The following is a 22,375-nucleotide window of genomic DNA, read 5'->3' on the forward strand; positions in this document are numbered from 1 at the left end:
CAGGAGCTGAGAGAAGGGGTGCTAGGGGGGGTGGGTAGAGAGGGAACACGGGAGTTGGGAGCCCTTGGAATGTTGGAGGAGTGCGGTTTCTGCGGCAACTGTAGGGAGTGAGGGAGCACAGGAGGCCCCGGAGGGGATTAACAGCGGGGGATGAGGGGAGTTGTAAAATGCAGGTTGAGGAGAGGTAGGGGGAGGGTGAGACTGGTACTGACTCGGGGGGTTTGTCGCGGGAAAAAGGCAGGGGGAGGGAAAAACGGCGCCTATCATGGTATGTGAAGCCGAGGGGCCATGCACGGTGGAGGGGGACTGGGGTACGCGACCGGGGGTTTGACTTTGCTGTGCGGCCGGCCGTGGCCCCGGGGCGGGCGGCAGCGCGGTTTCTGCGGCTCGCCCCGGCTGTGCGCGTGGGGGGAGGGGCATCTGTTCCGCGGCGGGACCGAGCGGGGCTGAGGGGAAAGGCGGGGTGTCGTTTGCACACGCGGAGTGGAAAGGAGGGGGGCGCGGGGGACCCGTCGGTTTGGGGGAAAACAATGTCTCATTTTGCTGCGCGGATTCGAGAAGGGGGGGAGGGGGGGAAACAGGCGGTTCGGTAAAGCACAAGGTCTCGACAGAAGCCGGCTTGGGGCTCGGGGCTAGCAGGGCGCGGGGGGCTTGTGTGGGGAGCGGGGCTTTGGTTTTTCGCGATGGCATTGGGGAAGGACTTCGTGAAATGAAGCCACCGGGATCGGGGGAGAGAGCGGGGGTGGGAAAAAACACAGATAGCTGGGGGGGCACAGAGCGTGTTGCTCTTATTATCTCTTGAGATAAAGGAATGAATCGGTCGGCTGCGAATTTTTGCTGTGTTTGTAAAAAGTAAATTTGAGTTCCCACAGCCTGCCAAAACTTTTCAGACGCGACGGAGTGAGAATTAGTATCAGGAAAATGAAGGCATATAAATTTAACAAAGGATTTTAAGGAAGACTTAGGGAGTTTTTAGAAAATTTAAAATTGTTAGCAGATAAAAGAATAATAATTTGGGAATAAAAGCCTTTTTCCATGGGGGTTAGGGAGGGTTTGGTGAGCAAACCACCCATGGATCTTCTTGGCTAGCCAGCAAAAAAACGAGAAAAAAAAGAAAAGAAAAAAAACAACTTGCTTTTGACCTTATAAAAATGCGCACATTCAAAAGCTAAGTGCTCACCAGATCTTAGCAGAGAAGGTCAGTTTTGCTGGCTGCTGCTAGCGACTTCCAATCCCCAGTCCGGTGCCTGGGGTTGCTGGACGAGTCTTGGATTTTTGGTGTGAGTTCTTATAAAACAAGAACTTACACCTCCAGACGGCTTGGCGATGCCAAGGCAGATAGGAGAACTGCTCACAGGGTCTTGCTAGGGTGCGAAGAAACTGTCCGGGCGCCAAAATGTAGCTGTTTTTTTTTTTTTAGAGTTGGGTGTTTTCCAACCCCAGGGTCTGCAGCCCTGACTCCAGGTACTTCTGAACCCTGGATGGAGAGCCCTCAGCTACTCACTAGCGAAGAACAAAAGGCGTGAGATCGTGCTGCAAAGTTCCAAGGATAGCTTTATTGCCCTCGAAGGGAGATGCTAGCAACGGTCTAATTATATCAGATAACAAAACACTTTATATAGGTTTCCAGAGGATTGAGTTTCCAACCAATAAAAACTACAACTTACAAAATAACCAATTATCTTAAAACTCTAAGTGAGAAAAGAACCAATTAACTTGTAACTTTAAGAGCCAATAGAAATCCTAAGAGATAACGGGGTTTTCGGTAGGGGAGGGGAGGTCATGTTTGAAGGAATTTCTTTGTTTCATGGGATGGCATCCCAGGGGTATGCTTTAGGGAGTGTAACATCTTCTACAGAAGATAAATTAAATTGTGGAAATTTTGTGTGATGAAACTGAGCTGAAGGTATTTTGATATTTTCCATGTAGTGTCTATTCTGAGAACCACTTCATCATCTTGAAGAAAGAAACCTCTTCAATATAGTCTAAATTACTTTTGGTTTTGACTGAGTATAAACATAAGACAGCCAATGCTCCAGCAGTTCAGTCAACCATATGCTGTGTTTTATTGTTTGTGTTTTGTGTCAATGCTTAGATAATGTGAAAATAAAGGATTTGAAAGCTCTGAGCAAGATGTCTTGTCAGGACCCTGTTGCCTCTTACATTAAACTGCCCAAGAACAGGATAGAGTTTCTCCTGATCAGAGTTGCAGACCTACAACTACCAAATGCTATCACTCAACAGTGGGACAAAGAGAATGGATGCTGGGATAGGACTTGTGCTCCTGTCTAGTTCAATGCAAGAGATTCTTAAGTGAGTATTTACACCCCCTCTAAGCTTCAAACTCCACCTTTAGGTAAAGGCAAGGGGTTCGAACACTGGGCTTGTATCACCCCAAGAAGCAGTGCACCAATCCCTTCCCAGATTGAAAAGGCAAATCCACATGTTTCAGGACTACAGCATAAATTCTGTACATAAGGATTCTGTACCACAGGACTGAACCATCCCCTTCCCGGGAGACCACCTCGGAAGTTAGTATGGAGGAAGTCTCCTTGCATAATGGCAAGCAAGCCCTTAAAAACACAAAAGCTGAATCAAGATTACTTAGAAGACTTCTTTGTCTCTTGAATGCTCTATAAAACCAGTGCTGCAACAGATCATCTCTTACCAGAAACACAGCCAAATCTTCAAAGCATCAGCCTGGAGGTGGAAGGTAGTTTGAAAGAATGAAGTCACTTTCCCGTTTAAAACCAGAACTGCTGTATCTAACAGCAACTCAGCCCACAGTATCCCAGACATTCTGGGGTCTCATGCTGAGATTGGGACTCTGGCCCTCTGGTCCTCTCCACTAAAGAAGATAGCAACCCTCCTGCAAGCTTTGGTATAAATTTAAAAGGTATTAATGCCATCCTCACATAGTTTTTTGCACATCTCTCACCAGTTTGTGCTAGGATTAGGACTATCATGACTTTGATATTATGCCCCTTCTTGTCACTGTTCATTGAAAGTATATCTAAACATATTAGTAAAGATTAGGGATTTGCCATGCATGCAACACTGCAAAATCCAAAACAGTGTGTTTAGTGTGCAGTATCCCTGGTAATAAGGCAAAAGAAGGAAGCTGGTGTTTTGTACCGTGCCACAAAATAGCCTGCCTGTCCCACATATATTAGAAACAGGAACTATGAGCATTTAGACACAAGACATGGCAGATTTTCTACAATGCAGATATGCAGCAGGTGATGTTTAAAGTGCATTTAAAGACCAGTCAGGCTTATTTAAGTGCTTGCTGGGGTGACAGCTGTTCCCTTTTGTGGAGGAAATGCCCATGAAAATCTGAGCATTTTGGAACAAATCCCATTGCACAGACTCATGGGAATAACAGGTGTTTGAACTCAAATGGCTGCATGTGCTACCAACACAACAAAAGAGCATGACAGAGGAAGACAACTTTCTGTTTTCTGATAGTCTCTACACTTAGTAACTTAGAAAATGTTTACCTGTATTTGGAAAATAACATCACTAGTCCTCCAAAAGACATGAATCTGCAAAGGGCTGTCCCTACACTGCAGTTGGATTCACCATTTTCAGGTAAAAATCAGAAAAAAACCCACCCAGGTTTAAAAGCACTTAGGCATGAACCACATACACATTAGTCACCCATGGGGAAATTTCTTTTTCCCAATATTGCAGTGTCCTATAAAGATCTTTCCAAAGAGGAAACATCTTCCATTCTCAGTTATCATGACTTGAAAGAGCAAGATTTTCAAACTTCTGCAAAAAGACCTATATGAATCATCAGAACTGACCAGAATCAGACAGTTGAGCCATTGTTAATATAAATCACTGCATGCATGCATCACCAATTAGTCACCCCACATAAAACAAATGCTGCCTAAGGTCTGTGCTTGTACATCACAGGAAACCTCATTCAGAGTCCAAGTCCAAGAGCCTGTGAATTGAAGAAAATACTGTAGTTCCATAAAATCATCCATAGTACAAACTTCTAACCTTGATCAGTTCTGCTGCAAACCAGGCAGTGTTTCTGCAACTCTCATGAATGGTGTTAAGCTGTCAATCAACTGAGAAGCAGTAAAACTGTAGGTTCACTTCTTTTCCACTGCACATATTCCATTTGTCCTTTTTCTTTCTCTAAGTGTTGATGTATTAACAATTTTATTCTGCTTGATGGCATGCCATTTTCATGCCTGTGACAGTGGCAAACCTGGGTTGTTTGAATCTATTCAAGTCTCTCATGACCATATTTTTCGAAATGTGAAGCTGCACTACAATGGTTTAACATTCTCAATGAAATGCAGGAACTGGAAGCTGGAAGCCTGGAAGGAATCATTAGTATTTACAAATACGATTTATTCTATATTTGAGATGCCACTGACTGCAGCTGCATACTTCTATGTACTTCTGTGTATTCACATTCCAGAATCCCACTTCTTAAATACTGCATATGCAAGACATATGCTGTGCAGTACTGCAAGCTGCTTATAAAGAGCCTGCAACATCACATCTTCTGAATTAATTCAGAATCCCCACAGCTGTTTTTCACAGAGTTAGTAGATAATGTGTAAAGTTCAGGTACTCTGAAGCCATTTCTTTCACATCAGTGGTCATTCTAGATTTCAGCTTTGAACACCTCATTCATTTGCACTTGTTTTTTTCTGCTCTTCTTCTTGCTGATCTTCTCAAGAATCCTGGTTCCCACCAAAATCAATGGGACTTGACTAAAGTGGTTAATGGTCAGATTTTAAAAAGACATTTCTATGTCCATGCGGTGGAGGGATTCTCAAGAGAGCCTACTTACATTGACATATTCCTTATTACATTGTGTATCTGGAGTACAATTATTTCTTTTTAAAGTGACATGGGAACATATGTCATCTACATGGCAGAAAACTTCATCTAAATGCTCAGCTCCAGCCCACATCCTCACTATTTTGCCCTGACTTTCAATATGCTGTGCAGTATTTTATCTAAGTATTGTCTTACATTGGTATTTATTCTGTATAACTCTGCATTTTATTCCATACTTCCTGTATGGTCTGGCATTAACTCCTCTAGTTCCTTATTTAAAATGAGAATGGATTCTTCAAGGTCAAGTTCTCTCCTAGAGAGAATGCATAGAAGGACTTCGTATCAAAGAGAGGATGTTTCCAGATCAACATGCTAGAGGCTGAGTTCTTACCATGTTCTCAGAGTTGTCAAGACAACGATGAGCTCTAGATCCTGTTTGGTTCAGTCTCCACCATGTGAGACTGGCAAGTGATGTGGGAAGGATTGTGTGTCTGCACGCAAAGACAGAGGGGAAAGCAAAGACAGGGGAACTTTCAAGACTGAAGAGAGTGCATGCTGTGTTCTCTTACATGAGGGAAGTGATACTTCTACATCCTTCTCCAGTTCTTGAAAGGACTCTGTTGAGACCCCATCTGATTCTAGCTTTTTTCTTCCAATAACCCCAGTGTCTTGTCATTGCTTCCTCACCTTTTTATCTCTAGTAGGCCTGAACCCCTGGGCCCCTGGATGTGTTCTAGCCCTCACCTGACCTTTATCCGATGGATTGCAATTAAAGGATGATAAGAAAATGCTGAAAGCTTTAATGGAGTATATAAAGATTATATTGCACTAATTGTTTAAGAGTAAATAAGAGTGTAATATATGGAAGAGTTATACTGTGTCATAATAAGCTGGAATTAATCTCTGCAGCACTTCTGTCCAGATATTTAACTTCTGTGAAGGGAGTGGCTAAAATAGTCAGAGAAAATCAGCAGTTTCTAATGCTCACTTTCAGATCAGGCAACCACACAAATTTAGTCCCCAGAAAAGTGTCTTAACACACTGAAACTTGAAACCTGCAAGCTAGCACAATGGTATTGGCATTTATTCTTCTTAATATTACATGAAGAAATACATTAGGAATTCACTAGTTCCCTAAAGAGTTCAATCCAAGATCCTTTTCCTCCTGAGGCAAGACAACATGCCCGACTACAGCCCTGCAAATCACCCAAATGTCAGCTCTGTTAAGAATCACCATTTAAGAAGATGACTCAATCCAAGTGAAGTATATGAGTGTCCTTCAGAGGATGCCTGAAATATTGGTAAAATTTGGGATTTGTCACAATTTGAACCATAGGCTGAAAATGTCCTTAATTCTGCCTTTTATTCTTTTTTAAAAATTTTCTTAAAGTGTTAATCACAATCATTAGAGAAGTCTTTTAGTAGTCTTTGAAGTGAATTCTTTAACTGTGATCACAAAGTACTACTACTTTATTTCCTTTGAACTTTGACTTTTTAGGCTATCCTTATCCATATATGGCATTTAGTACAGGAAATGTGCTCACAGTCATACTGAGAAAAAGAAGGTGAGAAAGAACAGGTGTCCTAATAAACACTTTCATCTATTTTTTTTCCATTTCAGCTGTTGAATGAGAAGATGCCTCTCTTAGCATGGCTCTTAGTAAAAACAGTGAATTAACCACAGACTTCACCTTTGTGAAACTTTATTTACCACAATCAGTACTCCAAGGCTTTTTTTACAAAAGATGTCGTAAGTTACGAGTGAGTATTCCACAGTGGTTACCATGCATTACTACAGCCAAAGGTCAACACAGAGACAAGGTCTCAATCCACAAAGCAGTAGATTTCACAGCATCTCTCTCCTCACATCTTTTTGAGACTTACCTCTGCATTCTGATGGGTATAGTGACCACATCTTCCTCCTCCATTTTGCTGGATGGAAGGAAGGCTCCCTTCTTCTGGATTAAAAACTTAGCAATGACATTGGCTGCAGCCTTGTGTTGCTGCTTTCCTTTTGAACCATACACCCGGAAAATATGTTTATAGTACACAGAAAGTAAATTGTGTGGAATGGATAGGGAACAAACAGGAATCCAAGGGATTACCTTGGATGGGTCCAAATCTATTTTACAACAGTTCACATTTGGATACAAGAGCTGAACTGGTAGCACCCAGGTTAGAGCCTGTGATGGGCAGAACCATACATGGAGGAGTTGTGACATCCTGTGGCAAAAATTGGAAATGGGATACTAACGGTTACCTCTTTAAAACAGATTACTTTTGGAACTTCCAGATATCAAAGCCTCAACAGTGCTTTTAATGCTAGAACTTTGTTGCCTGTAGCTTAGATTTTTTTTTTAATAACTAGAAAAAGTCGCCATGAAGTATCACAGGTATCCAGCACCATGACAGTACTGTAATTTGACCCCTGCTAAGAGCAGAAGATGACCATCTACAGAATGAAACTTAAAGTCATATGGATGACATCTTGCCAGGGGTTTCACAAATTGTCATGGATTGCAGGATAAAAGTCACATTCAAGAAGTTCCCTCCCAAGTTTTGGAGGACAGAAGTAAAACAGACTAGAGGACTGAAGGAAAACAGACTAGAACCTCATCATCTGTTTAGCTCAACTTCTTTGCTTTATCCTCCCTAGTTCTGCCTTTCCACACCCTTCCTCACTTTTTCAGCTCCTGACCTAGGTCTCCCATTTTCTGATCCAGACCTCCTCAGTTCTGCTCTACTGGTTGCTCAACCTGTCTCTCCCTTCTCCTCGTGCCACACTGGTTCTCTACCACTCCCCTCTCCTATTTTTTCTTTGTTCAGCCAGCCAAGTTTCTCCTCTTAAATCACACATTTGTGTCCAATCCATCTTATCTTTGTTCAGCTACTGCTCTGCTCCCAACTAGTGCCTAATCCTATCCTGCTAAATTTTCTACTCCTCCCGGTCTGATTTTACAGTTCAAGCACATCAGCAAGTCATCACAGCATAACAAGTCCATTAACAGAGTAGCAGTAATTCATCTTGCAGCAAATTACACTATCTTATCTCAAGGTTAATGTGAGGTAAAATTAATTTGGCTCAGCCTTTGTCACAGGCAGCTAAACTAGTGCACTCTTCTACCATTTTGCAACATGCAGAGTTAATCCACTCAGACATTGTGCAGTAACTCTTAAGGGTGTGGACAGTTTACTCACACATCTGAGCACCTGGTGTGCCCTACAGCCAAGTGTCTATAAAAAAAATATCCAGACAGACAACACCCTAGCTCACCAACACAGTCTTGTTCTGGGAAAGTTATATATGAAAAAAAACTACCAAAAAATAAACCCAACCCTATGGCCCACAGATCTAAGCAGAAGACATCAGTCAAGTGTTTCTTTTTGTGGTTTTTTGGTTTTGTTTTGTTTGTTTGTTTTTTTTTTGTTGGAAATAGGAATCTTTTTTGATTGCTTACAGTTTAGTTGACTGCATCTCCCTTTCACTAGAGCAACAAGGTATGTTCTTGACATACACAGACCAACCTACCAGATAAGCTTTGAGTCCCTTTTCCAAAGTACTGATCATAGGCAAGATTGCCAAAGTTAAATGCCTGGGATCAAATATTTCCTCAGAGATCTTTTTCTTTGGAAGTGTGTGGTTTATATTAAAAACAAATAAATAAACAAGATCCATTCAGACCAGTCCTCACAATTTGCCCTCGCAGTGCATTCCACAGCACACAACAGTGTGCTAGGGGCCCTGGCCAGGTCTCACACAGCTTCAGGTCCGCAAGAATATGGAGATTTCAGGCAAAGAACACTTGATATAGTAATAATCAACACAACTTTTAACACTTGTAAGGCTGTCCACTGTATATACCTGAAGTTCACAGAAATTTCTTAGAAATACAGATTACAATTAGCCAATATTTTACCCACACACACACACTCTAATCAAAGCAAGTTCCATGAACCTGAACCTTGAGATTTTTCACTCAGCCGCATATACCTGTCACCTCCCATGAGTGACTACTGATCTTCAGGCAGCTATGCAGCGACCTGAAAACTTTTATCTTTTATTTTTTGACAAGTTAGTTAGTTGACAAGTCACATCAGTCTCCAGAGCTGGTTCCCTACATAGTCTTTCGGGTGCCAACAATCAAGAGATCAGAGGCAGTAAGGCCAGCCAGATTATGGTGAACAAAGAAAAACATGGCAGCATCTCACATTTAGTCCAATTTAACGCAGTTAAAGTTAATAGTGGGACTGGACCTTTTTGGTCAAACATGACTCCAGAGAGCCCTGACATCTTGTAGTACTCTCAAGAACCCATTTAGTCATTCCATTGTTCCTTCTCAACTTGGTTTCCAACTGGATCCATTCCACATAAGAAAAAAAGAAGTCCAGGCCAGCTGTATTTAGTAATCTCTGAAAACCTTCATGTGGAAAAAGAGGGTGGAGTCAACAAAGAATATTTTTTTGGCCCAAGTACAGTTTACACCACCTCATTACCCCAAGGCAGATGTTCAGCATGGAAAAATTTCAGCATGGAAATCATGGAGTTTTAATGAAATAAGATACAAAAAGGAAAACTGAATTTGATTATGAGAAATGCCAGGGATCTCTATTAAAAAGTGTCTTCTGTTGCCACATAAATAATTATAATAACGGACCACATTGTAAAGCTCTTTAGTAAAATGAAGGTCTTTACAGCCTGCTGGGTATCTTTAAGGCATGGATCAATCCATTGTGGGAAGTCCTACAAATGTACAGATGGCAATGATGTCTGTCAGAAACAAAGCTGTGACAGCTTTTCTTAGTTGACACATCTTCAGTTGACCCACTAACCTAAAAAAATTGTTGCTTCAGGCAAAAGGTGGGTCTTTAAGAAAGTAAGCAGGCATTCAGCCTACAAATAAATTCACAGAGCCAAGGAATTTGGAACTACAGTCCTAAAGTTGCTTTCCTGCAATGAGGTACTGAGGGGCCAGTATTTTATGTCAGACTTGACATGCTGTGAATAATCCTTTGATATACAGTTTTACACATAAAATAACTAACATAAAGGACTTGCTTCAAGATTATAGACAGAGGAGAGGACCCATTTGCAATTTCTCTGCTTTTTGTATCCTATTCCAAGGCGGCGTTGCCTGCAAATCTCCTTATCTTCACAAAAACATTAGCCATTCCTGGTTTTAACATTTAGCATGAAGCTTCCAACTTTGCTTCCTCTATAAAAGGATAGCCTTCTCCTTGACAAAACAGCAATGTTTTGCAAAGCATGATGTTAACTGGTAATCTTTTGTGCAGGTCTCTTGAGATATGCTCAACAGGTGAAAAAGCCTTGCAGCCTCTCTGGGGAATACGTACCAAGCTTATTTTCACAAAACCAGAGAAGCAATTAGGTTGAAAAGACCTCTGAGATCACTGTGATGCCTGGAAAAGCTGACCTTGAACAGAGACTAGGCGGAGGAAAATGAATAAAATAGGCATTTATTGAAAGGATGCACTTTGGGCAGTACAAGAGCCTACCTGGGGCTACACCCAAGTTGAATCCAAGATGGATCCCAGTCACAAGTTTTTACACTTCTATAAGTTTTGGTTCATCTTCATATTGGGGTCAGTTATCCAACCACAGTTTCAGGTTATGACGTCTCAACCCCTTGGCTTGCCCCTTTCCCTCTGCTGTTGTTTATGATTTTTGGGTGCCGCTTGTCCTTGACTTTCTAGATAGGAAAGGATTGTTTTGTCAAACTATCCTGCGAAGAGAACTTACTAATACCTAATATGAAGTTTCAGAGTTACATACCAAGCAGCAGAGAGTCTGAAAAATATAAATGCTAAAACCCAAGGCATCAACTGAGTTCAACATATGAAGAAACACCACTGTGTGAAATAGACCATGGTACTGCGTGACACATCCAGTCTTTCCTTAAACTGCCTCCACCGATGGTGACACCACCACCTCCCTGGGCAGTCCATCCCAATGTCCAATTCCTCCTAACGTCCCATCTAAACCTCCTATAGCACATCTTAAGACTGTATCCTCTTGCCTTGTCACTGGTCGCCTGGGAGAAGAGGCCAACCTCCACGTGGCTACACCTTTCCTTCAGGGAATTCTAGAGAGATAAGGTCACCGAGCCTCCTTTTCTCCAGGCTAAACAACCCCAACTCCCACTCCTCGTAGGACTTGGGCTCCAGACCCTTCATCAGCTCCCTTGCCCTTCTCTGAATTCGTTTTTACCACTTTATAGGTGTAGAAGTCCTAAATTCCAAGCAAAGCCAAGAATAAGAATATCCAGGCTTGAATCCTGCCCCTAACTGTAACTGCTAAATCAGATTTCCTAAGCACTAAGCGACGGTTCCGGGGAGCAAGCATCACATGAAACAACTCCAGCAACAGCTACTGGAAAGCAAAAATACATGCCCTTCTTTTCCCAGACTCGCTCGTGCCCTGTTGTTTCCAAGTTCTGCTACATCCCCGCGCCAGCGCCGCTCTCCCGGAGGCTGCACAAGATGCGGGCGGCAGGGCGAAGTCTTAGTGCTCTGCCGAAAGCGGGTGCGAGGTGCGGGAAGGGGCAGGAGCACCAGCAGCAGCACGCCGGAAGAAGCCGGGGAAAATCCCGAAGAGCGACGACGCTTCCGGGAAGAGTCACGATCAGCCACCCACAGCCCCGGGTAGGGCAGGGTACGGGCCACAGCAACGCCCGGCCGCAGGGGCGGGACATTGGCGGCCCCGCCTGCCCGCCCGCCGTGGTCATGGGAACGGCAGCCGAGGCCGACCACTCGGTTGGACGGGCTCCCGGCCGGAGTTTTGAATGCTCCTTCGGTACCGGGCCCCGCCGGGACCGCAGAGCCCTGCCCGCGGCTCCGCCCCGCTGCAGCCCCGGGCGGCGGCACCCGTACGGCCAAGGCCGAGCCCTTCGACGGGCGCGGAGCCGAGAGTTGGGCGGTAGACGCGTGAGGTCCTCCTGCCCCAGGACCTCCCTTACGCCAGGGTCCTACGTCGGGGCTGTCGCCGAGTTCGACACGAGGTGGGTGCCGCTCGAGCAGCGGTCTAGTGATAGGGCTGGCGGCTCCAACGAAGCTGGGGCAATGCAACATTTGTTGGAGCAAAGCCAGCTCTTCCCGGAGGGAAGCATCACGTACAGTATGGTATTTCCACTGATTACTATTGCACCGTGCCTTCCTTTTAATGTTTCATGTCGTCGCGTTTTCTGTTTAGGTTGGTGGTGCCTCCAAAGAAAGCAGATTTTTCTACTAGATTTTTCACCTGTATCTTCTGCAGAACAGTAGCATTTCAGCTTTGAGGCTTATTTGCATGATGATGACATTTGTTTGATACAGAGACATACATTTCAGTTCTTTCTTCCTAGTTTGTTTTATACTCTCTTATATCTAGACTTTTAAAGAAGGAAGTGGAGCCTGATGGTTTGTACTGATTCTTCAAATATATAACTATTTCTGTTTGTTCACTTGTCTTTCAGACCTTCTGTATACACTGTGAAGTGAGAAGGACCCTCCAAAGTCAAATGTCCACGCTCAGCTTGGTGATAGAGTGGTAGGTTTTGGCCAGAGACAGCTCACGTATTGACCTTGTCTTTTTTTGCATACACATGGGTAGAAACTCTGTCTCAGTCCTAAGCTACTCCCTTAAAACAGCAAAATATGAAGCAGAGAAAGAAGTTTTATCTAAAACAAGACAACACGGGGAGTAGCCATGATTGCTGGCCTATGGTGACTCTGTAACAGCAGCCTAGAAATACCCTGCTTCATGTTTTGAGTAATTTCCTAAGCTGTGTCAGTGTTTTTAATAGACTATCTTCAGATGCTGTTAACTATAGCTTGTATATGTTACTTAGATCTAATAAAATAAGTGGACAGCTGCTCAGCTGTTGTTCAAGCAGAGCTGTCATTTCACACAGTACCTGACTTACCTAGGGATATACTTACACTACCGATCAATGTAGCCTACTTAGACTAAAATGAAATATCTGGTGACATCTAAGCAGCCAATAGAGACTGCAAATCCATGCTAATTCTTCATACAGAATTAGCAGAGTATAACTTCCTACCTAATCCTTACCTAGTTACCCCATGCTTAGCTTCCTACTGTATTTTCTCCCCTGCTGTCAGCATTCCCCTTTTAAAATCAGTTTAAAACCAGCTAGGACATGTCTGTGGGGGTTGCAGTTACACCTTCAGACAGTAGTGATAGCTGCATGGGATGCATACAGGTAGAGTGCCAGAGGAAAACAGACTTGGTGCGACTGCACAATGAATTGAATTTTAAACAGAGTCCTCCTGGAGCTATGCCTGTTACTGAGGCTGCAAGGTAGATATTCTGAACTCAGACTGCATTACTGGACAGCAAAAAAAAAAAGCCCTGAGCAGTTTTCCAACAATGGAGTCAAGGAGCTTTTTTTTTTTTTTTAAGAATGTTGCTGCATATCTCTTACTCCATTATCTCAGAATATTTCTTATATCTATATGAAAACAAGAAAGTATATGTCTGCCTCTCCATAGAGAGACAAGCACACAGTGCTGGGAACATGTGAGACCCTTGTAACAGTATGGCTCTGTTAACAGTTCAGGCCAGATGAAGGAAACAGGCATCCTGTCACTAAAGTTGTCATGTGACAGGTGTAATGGTGCAGATGGGTGTGGTGGCAGATTCTTGCATAAAACATGTTTTAGAATCAATCAGCAAATGCATAATATGCAATTCAAAACCCTGCGTCCTTGAGTTCTTAATCTGTAGCTTCTCAAATTGGGATGGACACAGGTTGTGATACTATTAGTTCATAGGGTATTCCAAATTCTCAAAAGTTGAACTCCTTTTGAAGATAAATGGAACAAAAATGCAATTTCATGCACAGCAAGCAGCTACCCATGGCAGGGTACCTAGAGCTTCATCAACTGACACCATCTTACATTCGGGTGAATACTTGAAAAGCCACCTATATGCTTTTGAGTTAGCACCTGCTGAAATAAAAGGGGCAATTTGCAACTCATTTCTAATTTCAGTCTTTACAGAAGCTCAGGCCAGTAGACCTACATCACTTATGATTGCAAAGATTTATTGGCAGCCATAAATTTAGCAATTTAAGGCATATCTACCCAGGGAAATTAGTCCTTAGAAGGAAGGGTGCAGATGCTTAATGTGATCATTTTTGTATGCTAACTCTCTTTGAGTTATTTTTAATAAATGCTAAAACTGTTCCAGTATAAAATAATTTAACTTTACACTTCAAGTGGAATATATTACTTTATTTTTAGAGCTCTAGAAATAGGAGAGAGTTACATGGGGTGACGGGCTAGAAGTTCACATTGCTGCATATTCAGAGTTACTGCATACTAACTTCTTTATGTAACAAACCGTTAGACCTTTCAGTTTTCTGTATAAGTTTAGCACTTGAAAACAGCCAGAAGACAAGTCTGTGCATCTGCTGCTGAGCCTGGTATGCTTCACATATTGAGAAGAACCATCCAACTTGCTGACATCATTAGTGTACATATGCCACTTTCTTTCCCCATCCCAAATGTGCAGTCCTGTAAATCACAGCAGGCTGGAATTATGATCTCCTTAATACTGTTTGAAGTGGCTAAATTACAGCCTCTCTCCTTTGTGTCTACACAAATGCAAGGTGAAGGCACTGATATTCTGATGCATGGCTACTGGACTGATCCATTTCCCAGCTTGCAGTTTGTGTTTCAAGGGCAAAGATCCAGTGCCTGCATATATTGGTCGAAGATGGAGGACTCAGCAGCGCCTGGAGGCTCTTCAGCAGCTTGCTGTGTAAGTGTTCTATGGTTGGACATTTTAAAATGAACATACAAGCAAAACCAACAAAAAATCTTGTATGCTGAAGTGGAGATGACTGTAATTTGCTCCTACTTATATTTCCCTTGAAATTAAGAGATTGCAGCTGTTGTGAAGTATGGTTACCCATCTGTTTCTTACAGGGTGGATGTTTCACATTTCCTTCATCCCTGTGCTATCTGCTTTGCAGTGGTTGCCATGAAAAAGAGGAAAGTTATTTCAGTCTCTTACAGATCAGATGAGTTATGAAGATTTCAGTGATTCATGTGTGTTACTTCAGTGGGAGCTCTTTGATTTTAGTCCCGTTGAGTTGCAGCTGGTTAGGTTGCTTTTGCTGCTGCTTCCAGGGTCCTTGGGGCTTGAATTGGGGCACCACATTTTTAGTGCAGAGGTTTCTTAGTTGAGCTTTCTCCTGGTGTCACAATTTGGGTTCTGATTCAACAGATATTAAAAAAAAAGTTTGTGTGTTCTGCCTCACCACAGGTATTTTTAAGTCCTCTTCTAGCTGTATTCAAGACTACCAGCAGCCTAGGTTTTTGTTTTCAAAGGTTCTTTCTGCTTTAAGCAACTAACATTAGACCATGGGCTTTTCAGATGGTGCTTCCTCTGGGGTTGCTAGTAATGGAGTTCTCCCACATGCCAGACAAATATCAAAGATGCTCAAGACTGGTAGAGTGGATTTCACTGATTTTGTTCAGTTTCAAAGGCATATTCTTCTAATTTACATAAAAATGATAATGATAATCATAATAATAGATTATTTTTTCTTAATAATATTTTCTTAATAAGTATTATTAAGACAGTTTCAAACTATCCCCAGCACATGAACACCTCAGCAGCTTATATTTTGCTGGCTTTTCTCTAGCAACTTGACACCTGCACTGCTTTAAAATTGATTTACATTGCAACAACATGCATTTGCAAAATGTCTTGCAATTAACAAAAAAAGAGAAATACATCCTCTCCGTTTCAACCTGCACTGATTGACAGTGCTGCGGATATGAAAGACAGAATATTTCTCAGCTGTCTTCTCAGTAGTTGCATTGCCTCTGCAAGGTTACTGGTAATAAATGCTCGTTTATCTCAGCAAGGTCAGCTAATATAAGTCAAGGACATGCAAGAGGCAGGATCTGTGGAATAAAAAGGGCTATTTCCCTGGGTTCCCATTGTGCCTATAACTATACCATAATAGGATGAACAGTTTATGTTAATAAAGTTAGATCACCTGTGCTGAATGAAACACAAATCCATCTGGATGGAACAACAGTCTGATACATAAAGAGTCAGCTAGTGGAACTAGCCATGAGCTCAATTAACTCATTTGAATTACAACTTCACAATTACAGATTGATTAGTGCTGAGCAAGTATATCAGGTTACGACATTGCATCTCACAATACTCCCTTCTCATTTCTTACATCATGTGACTGAAAGCCTTGGGAAGAGATGACTTTAAACTTGCCTTGGCAGTAAATTGTGTGTCATAGGAGCTTAATGACGCATCTCACTCTAAGCTTGTCTATGGCAGGTAGCCATACTGTGCCTCTGCAGATTCCACAGTGCAGTTTGCAGGAATTATATGAGGGCTTGGAAGACAGCTGATCTCAGCATATTGTCTTCTGTTTTGATCTCAGCTGTCAAGCAATGTTATGTATTGTTAATTGTATATCTGTAAATATACCTTTGTAATTAAAGTTAGGCATCAGCACCCAACCCACAAGCCCATACATCTTTGAGGTCAGAATTCATACAAGTTGCCAAAAATGAAAATTATAGAAAACTTAGTCTTCAGGACTTGCCATATACATAGCTCAAAGAAATAAAACCATCACAGAATCATAGAATGCCTGGGGTGAAAGGGACTTTAAAGATCATGTAGTTCCAATCTCCTTTCCATGGGCAGGGATACCTTTCACTCAGAGCACCATGCAATCTGCTCTTGAGCACTTCCAGGGATGGGGCATCCACAGCTTCTCTGAGAAGAACTTCTGGGTTTTAACAACTGTGCATGTTGTGAAGAGTAAGACTGGAGTATAAAGCAGTTGTGAAATAAAATAGCAATCCTGGTGAATGGCTTTCAGACTTCTCAGTTCTACCCATTATCTCACTGACTGCCTTAATGAGATTTTCCAAATGATCTTTCAAAGCCTTAAAAAAAACTCTTCAAGATGTTATAATGAAAAATTTAAAGTCTGCTTAATTTAAATTCAAAATGGGGGAAAAAAATGAAGTGTTCTTGCAAAAGATATGGTTGTTCCAGTGTCTCCAGCCTAGATTTTGAAACGTTCCCACAGATGTCCTACTTTTTCTCCTTTACTGGAGAAATCAAATTGTAATTGCTGATTCTAAATTTTTAAATGTTTGCTCAAAATCTCTTTACCTGCTTTTCGAAGGTAGAAAGTGTCTTCTCCTTTGGTCATTCTATGTCTTTACACATGTTTGAAAAGTGTTTTACTCATAAGGTCATGAACTTGCACCCCCCACTTGCAATAAAAGTAGTTTCCTTTACAAAGTCAAGCACGTACAAGTGGTTGATCCTTTTCATAAAGAGCTTGCAAGAAAGTTTTAATAAAGGCAGTGAAGACCATTTCTTGACCACACATAGTGGGAAATATACATAAAATGTCAAATGGTTTTGCTACATAGACAAATATGAAAAAACCCAAAATACAATTGCTTGTATAAATGTAAGTCTTACAGGGCATTTGTAGTGTGCATGTTGGATAGTGCAACCAGAGTGAAGAGAGAGAAAAAAAAAGGCGTAAGGATAAAAGGTAGCTGCTCTGAATGTACTTACTAAATGACATTCTGTATTTTGGCTTTCAGAGGTCAGTCTTCTCTTCAGATACCTTGGATTGTGTATGAAGATCCTGAAGTTGATGGAAGAAATCGCTATAAATATTTTACACAGTAAGGAATGAACTGATTTGAAACAGGGTTCATCTTGCTTCTGTGCATTTTCAAGAGTCACTAAGTAAAGGCCAGAGCATTTTTTTCTGTATTTTCTGTCAGTTCTTTGGTCAGTTTTTTGATAAAATAGAAAATTTTAATAGTAACCAGGTCCTAAAACACAAGGTCTTTTGAAATTCACACTATGACAGAATTTTCAGTTGTGCATTACCATATAAGCAAATATATCAGACATTCTGTATTTAATAAGAAAGCTTTGGGCTGTACATCATCCTGTGCAAAGGAAGAAGATATTTACAAAGCCAGTGTGGTTCTCCAGACCCCCAGAAAGGTGTTTTCTTAAGAAGGAGTCTTTTAACTCCCCGTTTCTGCCAGGAGCAGAAAGGGAGCAAAGGGAAGCCTTGATTAACTTTTCATCCATGCCCCCTTCTGCAGGACTGCTCTAATCCTTCCGGAAAGATACTGCAGGCCAGCAATGGACTCAAGATCTGTACCAACAGCTACTGTATAAACATTCTTGACTTAGTCACATACACTTCGAATTGCATTCACTATTTTACTCAGCAGCTATTGGCCACCATGTCCACTTCAAATATAAAAAAATTGCCAACTTCAATAACTTAAAGTCTATTATGGCTCCTTTATCAACAGTTTTAAAAGAACAAAGATGATGTTACCTTCTGCAATATGAAACTAAACTTCAGACTTTCCCAGAGGCTAAGAGAAATCGATAGAGAACTGCAATATGCAAACTATAAGAATACCTAGGAAGGAATTACTAATCTGTAGTTGAGGCCTTACCACTTTCAAGATACCTCAAAAAGTATTGCAAAAAAATAAAATTAGATAAATCCAAGCCAGCTTATCAGCTGATTGTAGGATTGAATTTCAGAATTTCAAGCAGTTACTAGAAGAAACCATAACTCTCAAAAAAGTGACAGGTGAAAAAATAAAGCTAATTAGTGAAACACGAAATGTTGGGAGCACACTCAAAACTAGCTTTAATGACTGTCTTGTTATGCAACTCCACTTTCTACTTTGACTTAGTCCTACTGGTGAATCTTCCTCTGTTCCTCCTTAGCTAGTAGAGTTCTTTATTATTCAGTCACAGTTCTTAAATGTGCAGCTAGCAGAACCAGAGTTATGGAAAATCAGTGTTAACTCCACTGAATTTAGTGGATTGCAGTTTTTCTGAACCATAATGATCTTTTATGCTCATTCTTGTCCTACTTTCATTCTCTCTTTTCAGACCTCTTAAGCTGCCTCCAGCAGGTGTTCCAGAAGCTGTTGCTCATACAAAGGCAGAGTAAGTAGTGACTTGTGGAAAATTACTGTTGTAAGAGGTAACATCTCAACAGAAAAAGATCAGGAAACTGTTTAGCTGGTGACCACAATTTTTCATAATGAACCAACAGGAAAAGCTTGTTAAGAGGCAAAGTGCTGTTCTCATCATTGAGAATTCTAGAGGAAGCAGGTGATGAACCGTTTCAGAACTTGCTTGCAGTATATAAGTAGTGCTTTGTGAATAAAGGATGTGTCTTTAGTGTGTTAAGACTGAAACAGAGACTTGAAACAGAAAGCTAGGTGTCTCTGAATTCTGGAACAGATAGCATTGGAAAGAAGATTGTGTAGTAGAGCAATAATGTTGGAAAATCTTTTTTTTTTTTTACAATCTCAGTGATAGGTGTAATGCTCAGAGATGTAGACCATCCATGATGTAGTCTAATGCAGTTTTCAGCAGAATCAAATTCTGAGGTCACATAATAAAATTCTGTTCCTAGTAGAGTTAGTGGAAACTGTATGTGCTTATATCAGAATTAAATTTTTCTTCTGGAGTTGTTGGAAAGAAAAACATGTAAACTAAATGAAACAGTCCTACTTCGTGTTACTTCAATGATTTTGTGTCCATTAAAGGCAACGCCTTAGAATGGATACATAGGGAAGATTTGTATGCAGTAATCATGAGGACTGAAACTACAAGATTTCTGGATTATTTACTTAAGGAGGGTATTTCAGACTCGGTGTAACTTCTGTCTGCTTTTGCTAAAGATAATGGAGTTAACATCAATAGGAGTAATGTTAAGATAAACTGAAACACATTTAAGACTCCCACCTTTGTCTGATGTGTTTCTGGAGCTTGCTTGGAGTTTTTTTTAATGCATGTGACCAATCTTCCATCTTGCACCTGTTTTTAGGACAGAGTCACATGTTCAGTCAGCTGCAGGAGACAGCCAGGTCTTTGGCCTCATGTTCCGAACTCTGGGGACCGAGACGGATTACAGGGATGGCGAAGCACAGACAGATCCCTTTTCCCCTGAATATATAGTTCGCAGTGGCTCAGTCCCTGAAATTCTGACACTTGCTACACTCACTTGGGGTGAGTTGTGAAAGTAAGATAAATTATAATAATCATATTGCCTCTTTTGTAGGAAGTTCTTTACTTTTCAATGTCAAGTATATTGCCAGCTGTGGTGGTCCTTTTTTGTGGGCATTTGGGCAATTTTAACTTTTTCTAAAATAATTATGATATTTCCCTACTTAATGGTGCCATTCTGGGGCATTTAATGAAGAGTTTTGAAGACAATTCAATATAAAAAGGTCATGTTTCATAAATGTGAGCTAGGAGCAGTTTTTCCATTTACCCACTGTTCTTCAGCTGCTCTGAGTCGAATATTGTTTGAAAGTGGTATGAAGACTGCTGCCCTGGAATATACCTGTGGTCCTCATCTCCCAGCATCTCACCTCTAATGATGATGAATGCTGCACATGCCAAAGAAAATGCTCATTCTCCAAAAGTATCTTCCTAAAAAAGCTTTTCTCCCTTTGCAGCCTGAAATGCCAGTGTTAATGTGCACTGAACTGTAGCAACTGCAGGTCCTACTATGCCTCATACTGTAGAATCTCACTGGCCTTAGAAGTATTTCCTTTTGGCTTTTGACAGTTCTGCTTTTGTTTAACACATGGGCCTATGCTCATCCAGCCCTCTCATACTTTTTGGTGGTGGCTATTTGTAGGATTTGCTAATCTCCCAAAGAGCTAATGCTTCTTGTTCCTGAAAGGTCAGGGGCTGCCAGCAGGACAAGCTGAGATGGAGATTATTGACCGCATCCGGGAAAAACACGCTTGGGAAGCAGCACTGCCACCCATGGACAGTCCCTCAAATGTTGCAAAGAGGTTGAAGATGATGGAGGCTATGGAAAGGAAGGAGTGGGCCTATAGAGAAGAGGAAATGGATAAGTAGGAGTCCAATTGTATTCTTTAATTTCTTTTAATTATTGACTGAATAGAGGAGGAGCAAGAAGGTTTAGGGGATTGGCTGAAGGGTACAACAAGCCTTCTGTTTCTTTTAAAATACTCTGATTTTGGGAAGGGATGCTTTTCTTAGATTTAATCTACAGGTCTGCTACCACGATACAGTTTACCAGTGCTTAATTCCCTTTTTAAAATGAAAGATTGAATATGAGATATGCAATATGAGCTATCTGTAAAGGTGATTTGATGTAGGATTTGATGGTGAACAGCATAGTATAGAACACTGCAGAGTATACTTAATACTCCCTGACCTTTTCTTTTCTTGCAGATTGCAGAAGGTTCAAATGGAAGTCTTTAAGAAGCTGCTGCAGAGGCGAGAGGAGAATCAGGATGAGCTGGATGCCATGCGCTTGTATAAGCACTGGCAAAATCATCAGAAGGCTAAAGAAGAGAAAATAAGAAAGATTCAGTGTGACTGTGCACTGAGTAAGTCCGAAAGACAGGAAGAGAGGATTATGAGATAGTTTTCAGACAAGCCATTTATATTTTCACAAGGTTACCATCTATTCAAAATGAAATGGGTTGCATCCACAATATCAAAGTGCATGGTCAGCATTTGGTCTGTTGTGTTTTTATGTTATCTAGCAAAAGATCTTGTGAATTTACAAAGATACAGCTTTTATAGAACTATTTGTGTGAACCATCTCATATTTGTATTTCCTTTCCAGTGCTCAGGAAACTGATAGCTAAGAGGAAGAATTGGATGGGAAAGCTGGAGAGACGAGATATCATCAAAGAATATAATGACTTTTCATCACAAACATACGCTCCTTTGTCTCGAACTGGTTTTTTCCCTGACAATTCTGACTACTGTGTGGTAAAAAACTTCTATCTTAACACTGTTGCAGGTAAGGCATTTTGGAAGACTTAGTTGTGGGAAATACTTACTTGAGATATTAACAAAATTCAAGTTTCTCCCCCATCACTTCACTACTTAATCATTGTTTGTATTAAAGTCCTTGTATGCATTATAATCTTTCTTTGTATTATAATCTTAGGATTGTGTGAACTGGAAAAATCTGTCCAGCATTCTGTCTCCCAACTCAAGATAAAAGCTCCAAAACCTAAATGCACTATCACTAAGACTGGCTATATTAGAAGGTCGGGAAGACTAGAGGCAGTCCTGGCACAAGTTCACCAGGTATGAAGCTGCATCCAGCAGTACATCAATTCCTCTTAGATTTGAGCTGCTCATAAGTGCAATTGGGAAGATGTGTAAATTTGTTCCCAATTTCCTGTGCTGAACTCTTATTTTGTAAAACAGTTTCTAGGACAGAATGGATCATACATGCAGACTGTTGTATGTTTGACCAGTGCTGCTCTGATACTCAGCCCATCAGTACTCTCACTCCTGCTTCTGCTCTAGTCCTATAGAAAACAGGCACAAACAAATCTGTCTTCCTACAGATAAGGTATTTGGATTGGAACATATTATGTCACCTTGAAATTCTCACCCTTTTCTCATTCTCGTTGTTCTGTTTTATGGTACATTACTGGCTACACTGTCAAGCTTCCAATAATTAAGGAAGCGAATCTGGGT

General features: G+C 41.3%; 1 protein-coding gene across 6 annotated transcripts in view; it reads left to right on the forward strand.

Moving 5' to 3' along the window:
- Nucleotides 1–11,559: 11,559 nt before the first annotated feature.
- The window catches only part of CFAP91 (cilia and flagella associated protein 91), a 109,798-nt gene continuing 98,982 nt past the window's right edge, over nt 11,560–22,375 (forward strand). For 4 of the 6 annotated variants that reach the window (XM_079305470.1, XM_079305471.1, XM_079305469.1 and 1 more), the window contains exons 1-10: nt 11,560–11,825; nt 12,279–12,352; nt 14,439–14,590; nt 17,440–17,523; nt 18,773–18,829; nt 19,719–19,900; nt 20,583–20,760; nt 21,104–21,261; nt 21,504–21,683; nt 21,834–21,976. In XM_079305470.1, coding sequence (XP_079161596.1) covers nt 14,463–14,590; nt 17,440–17,523; nt 18,773–18,829; nt 19,719–19,900; nt 20,583–20,760; nt 21,104–21,261; nt 21,504–21,683; nt 21,834–21,976 — 1,110 coding nt within the window. In that variant the 5' untranslated portion in view covers nt 11,560–11,825; nt 12,279–12,352; nt 14,439–14,462. Of the gene's footprint in view, nt 11,826–11,925; nt 11,947–12,278; nt 12,353–14,438; nt 14,591–17,439; nt 17,524–18,772; nt 18,830–19,718; nt 19,901–20,582; nt 20,761–21,103; nt 21,262–21,503; nt 21,684–21,833; nt 21,977–22,375 lie in introns of those variants that run through there. The other 2 variants (XM_079305473.1, XM_079305472.1) reach the window with 2 other exon arrangements.

This window comes from Erithacus rubecula (genome assembly GCF_903797595.1).
Source record: "Erithacus rubecula genome assembly, chromosome: 1".
In the NCBI taxonomy this organism is placed as follows: Eukaryota; Metazoa; Chordata; class Aves; order Passeriformes; family Muscicapidae; genus Erithacus; species Erithacus rubecula.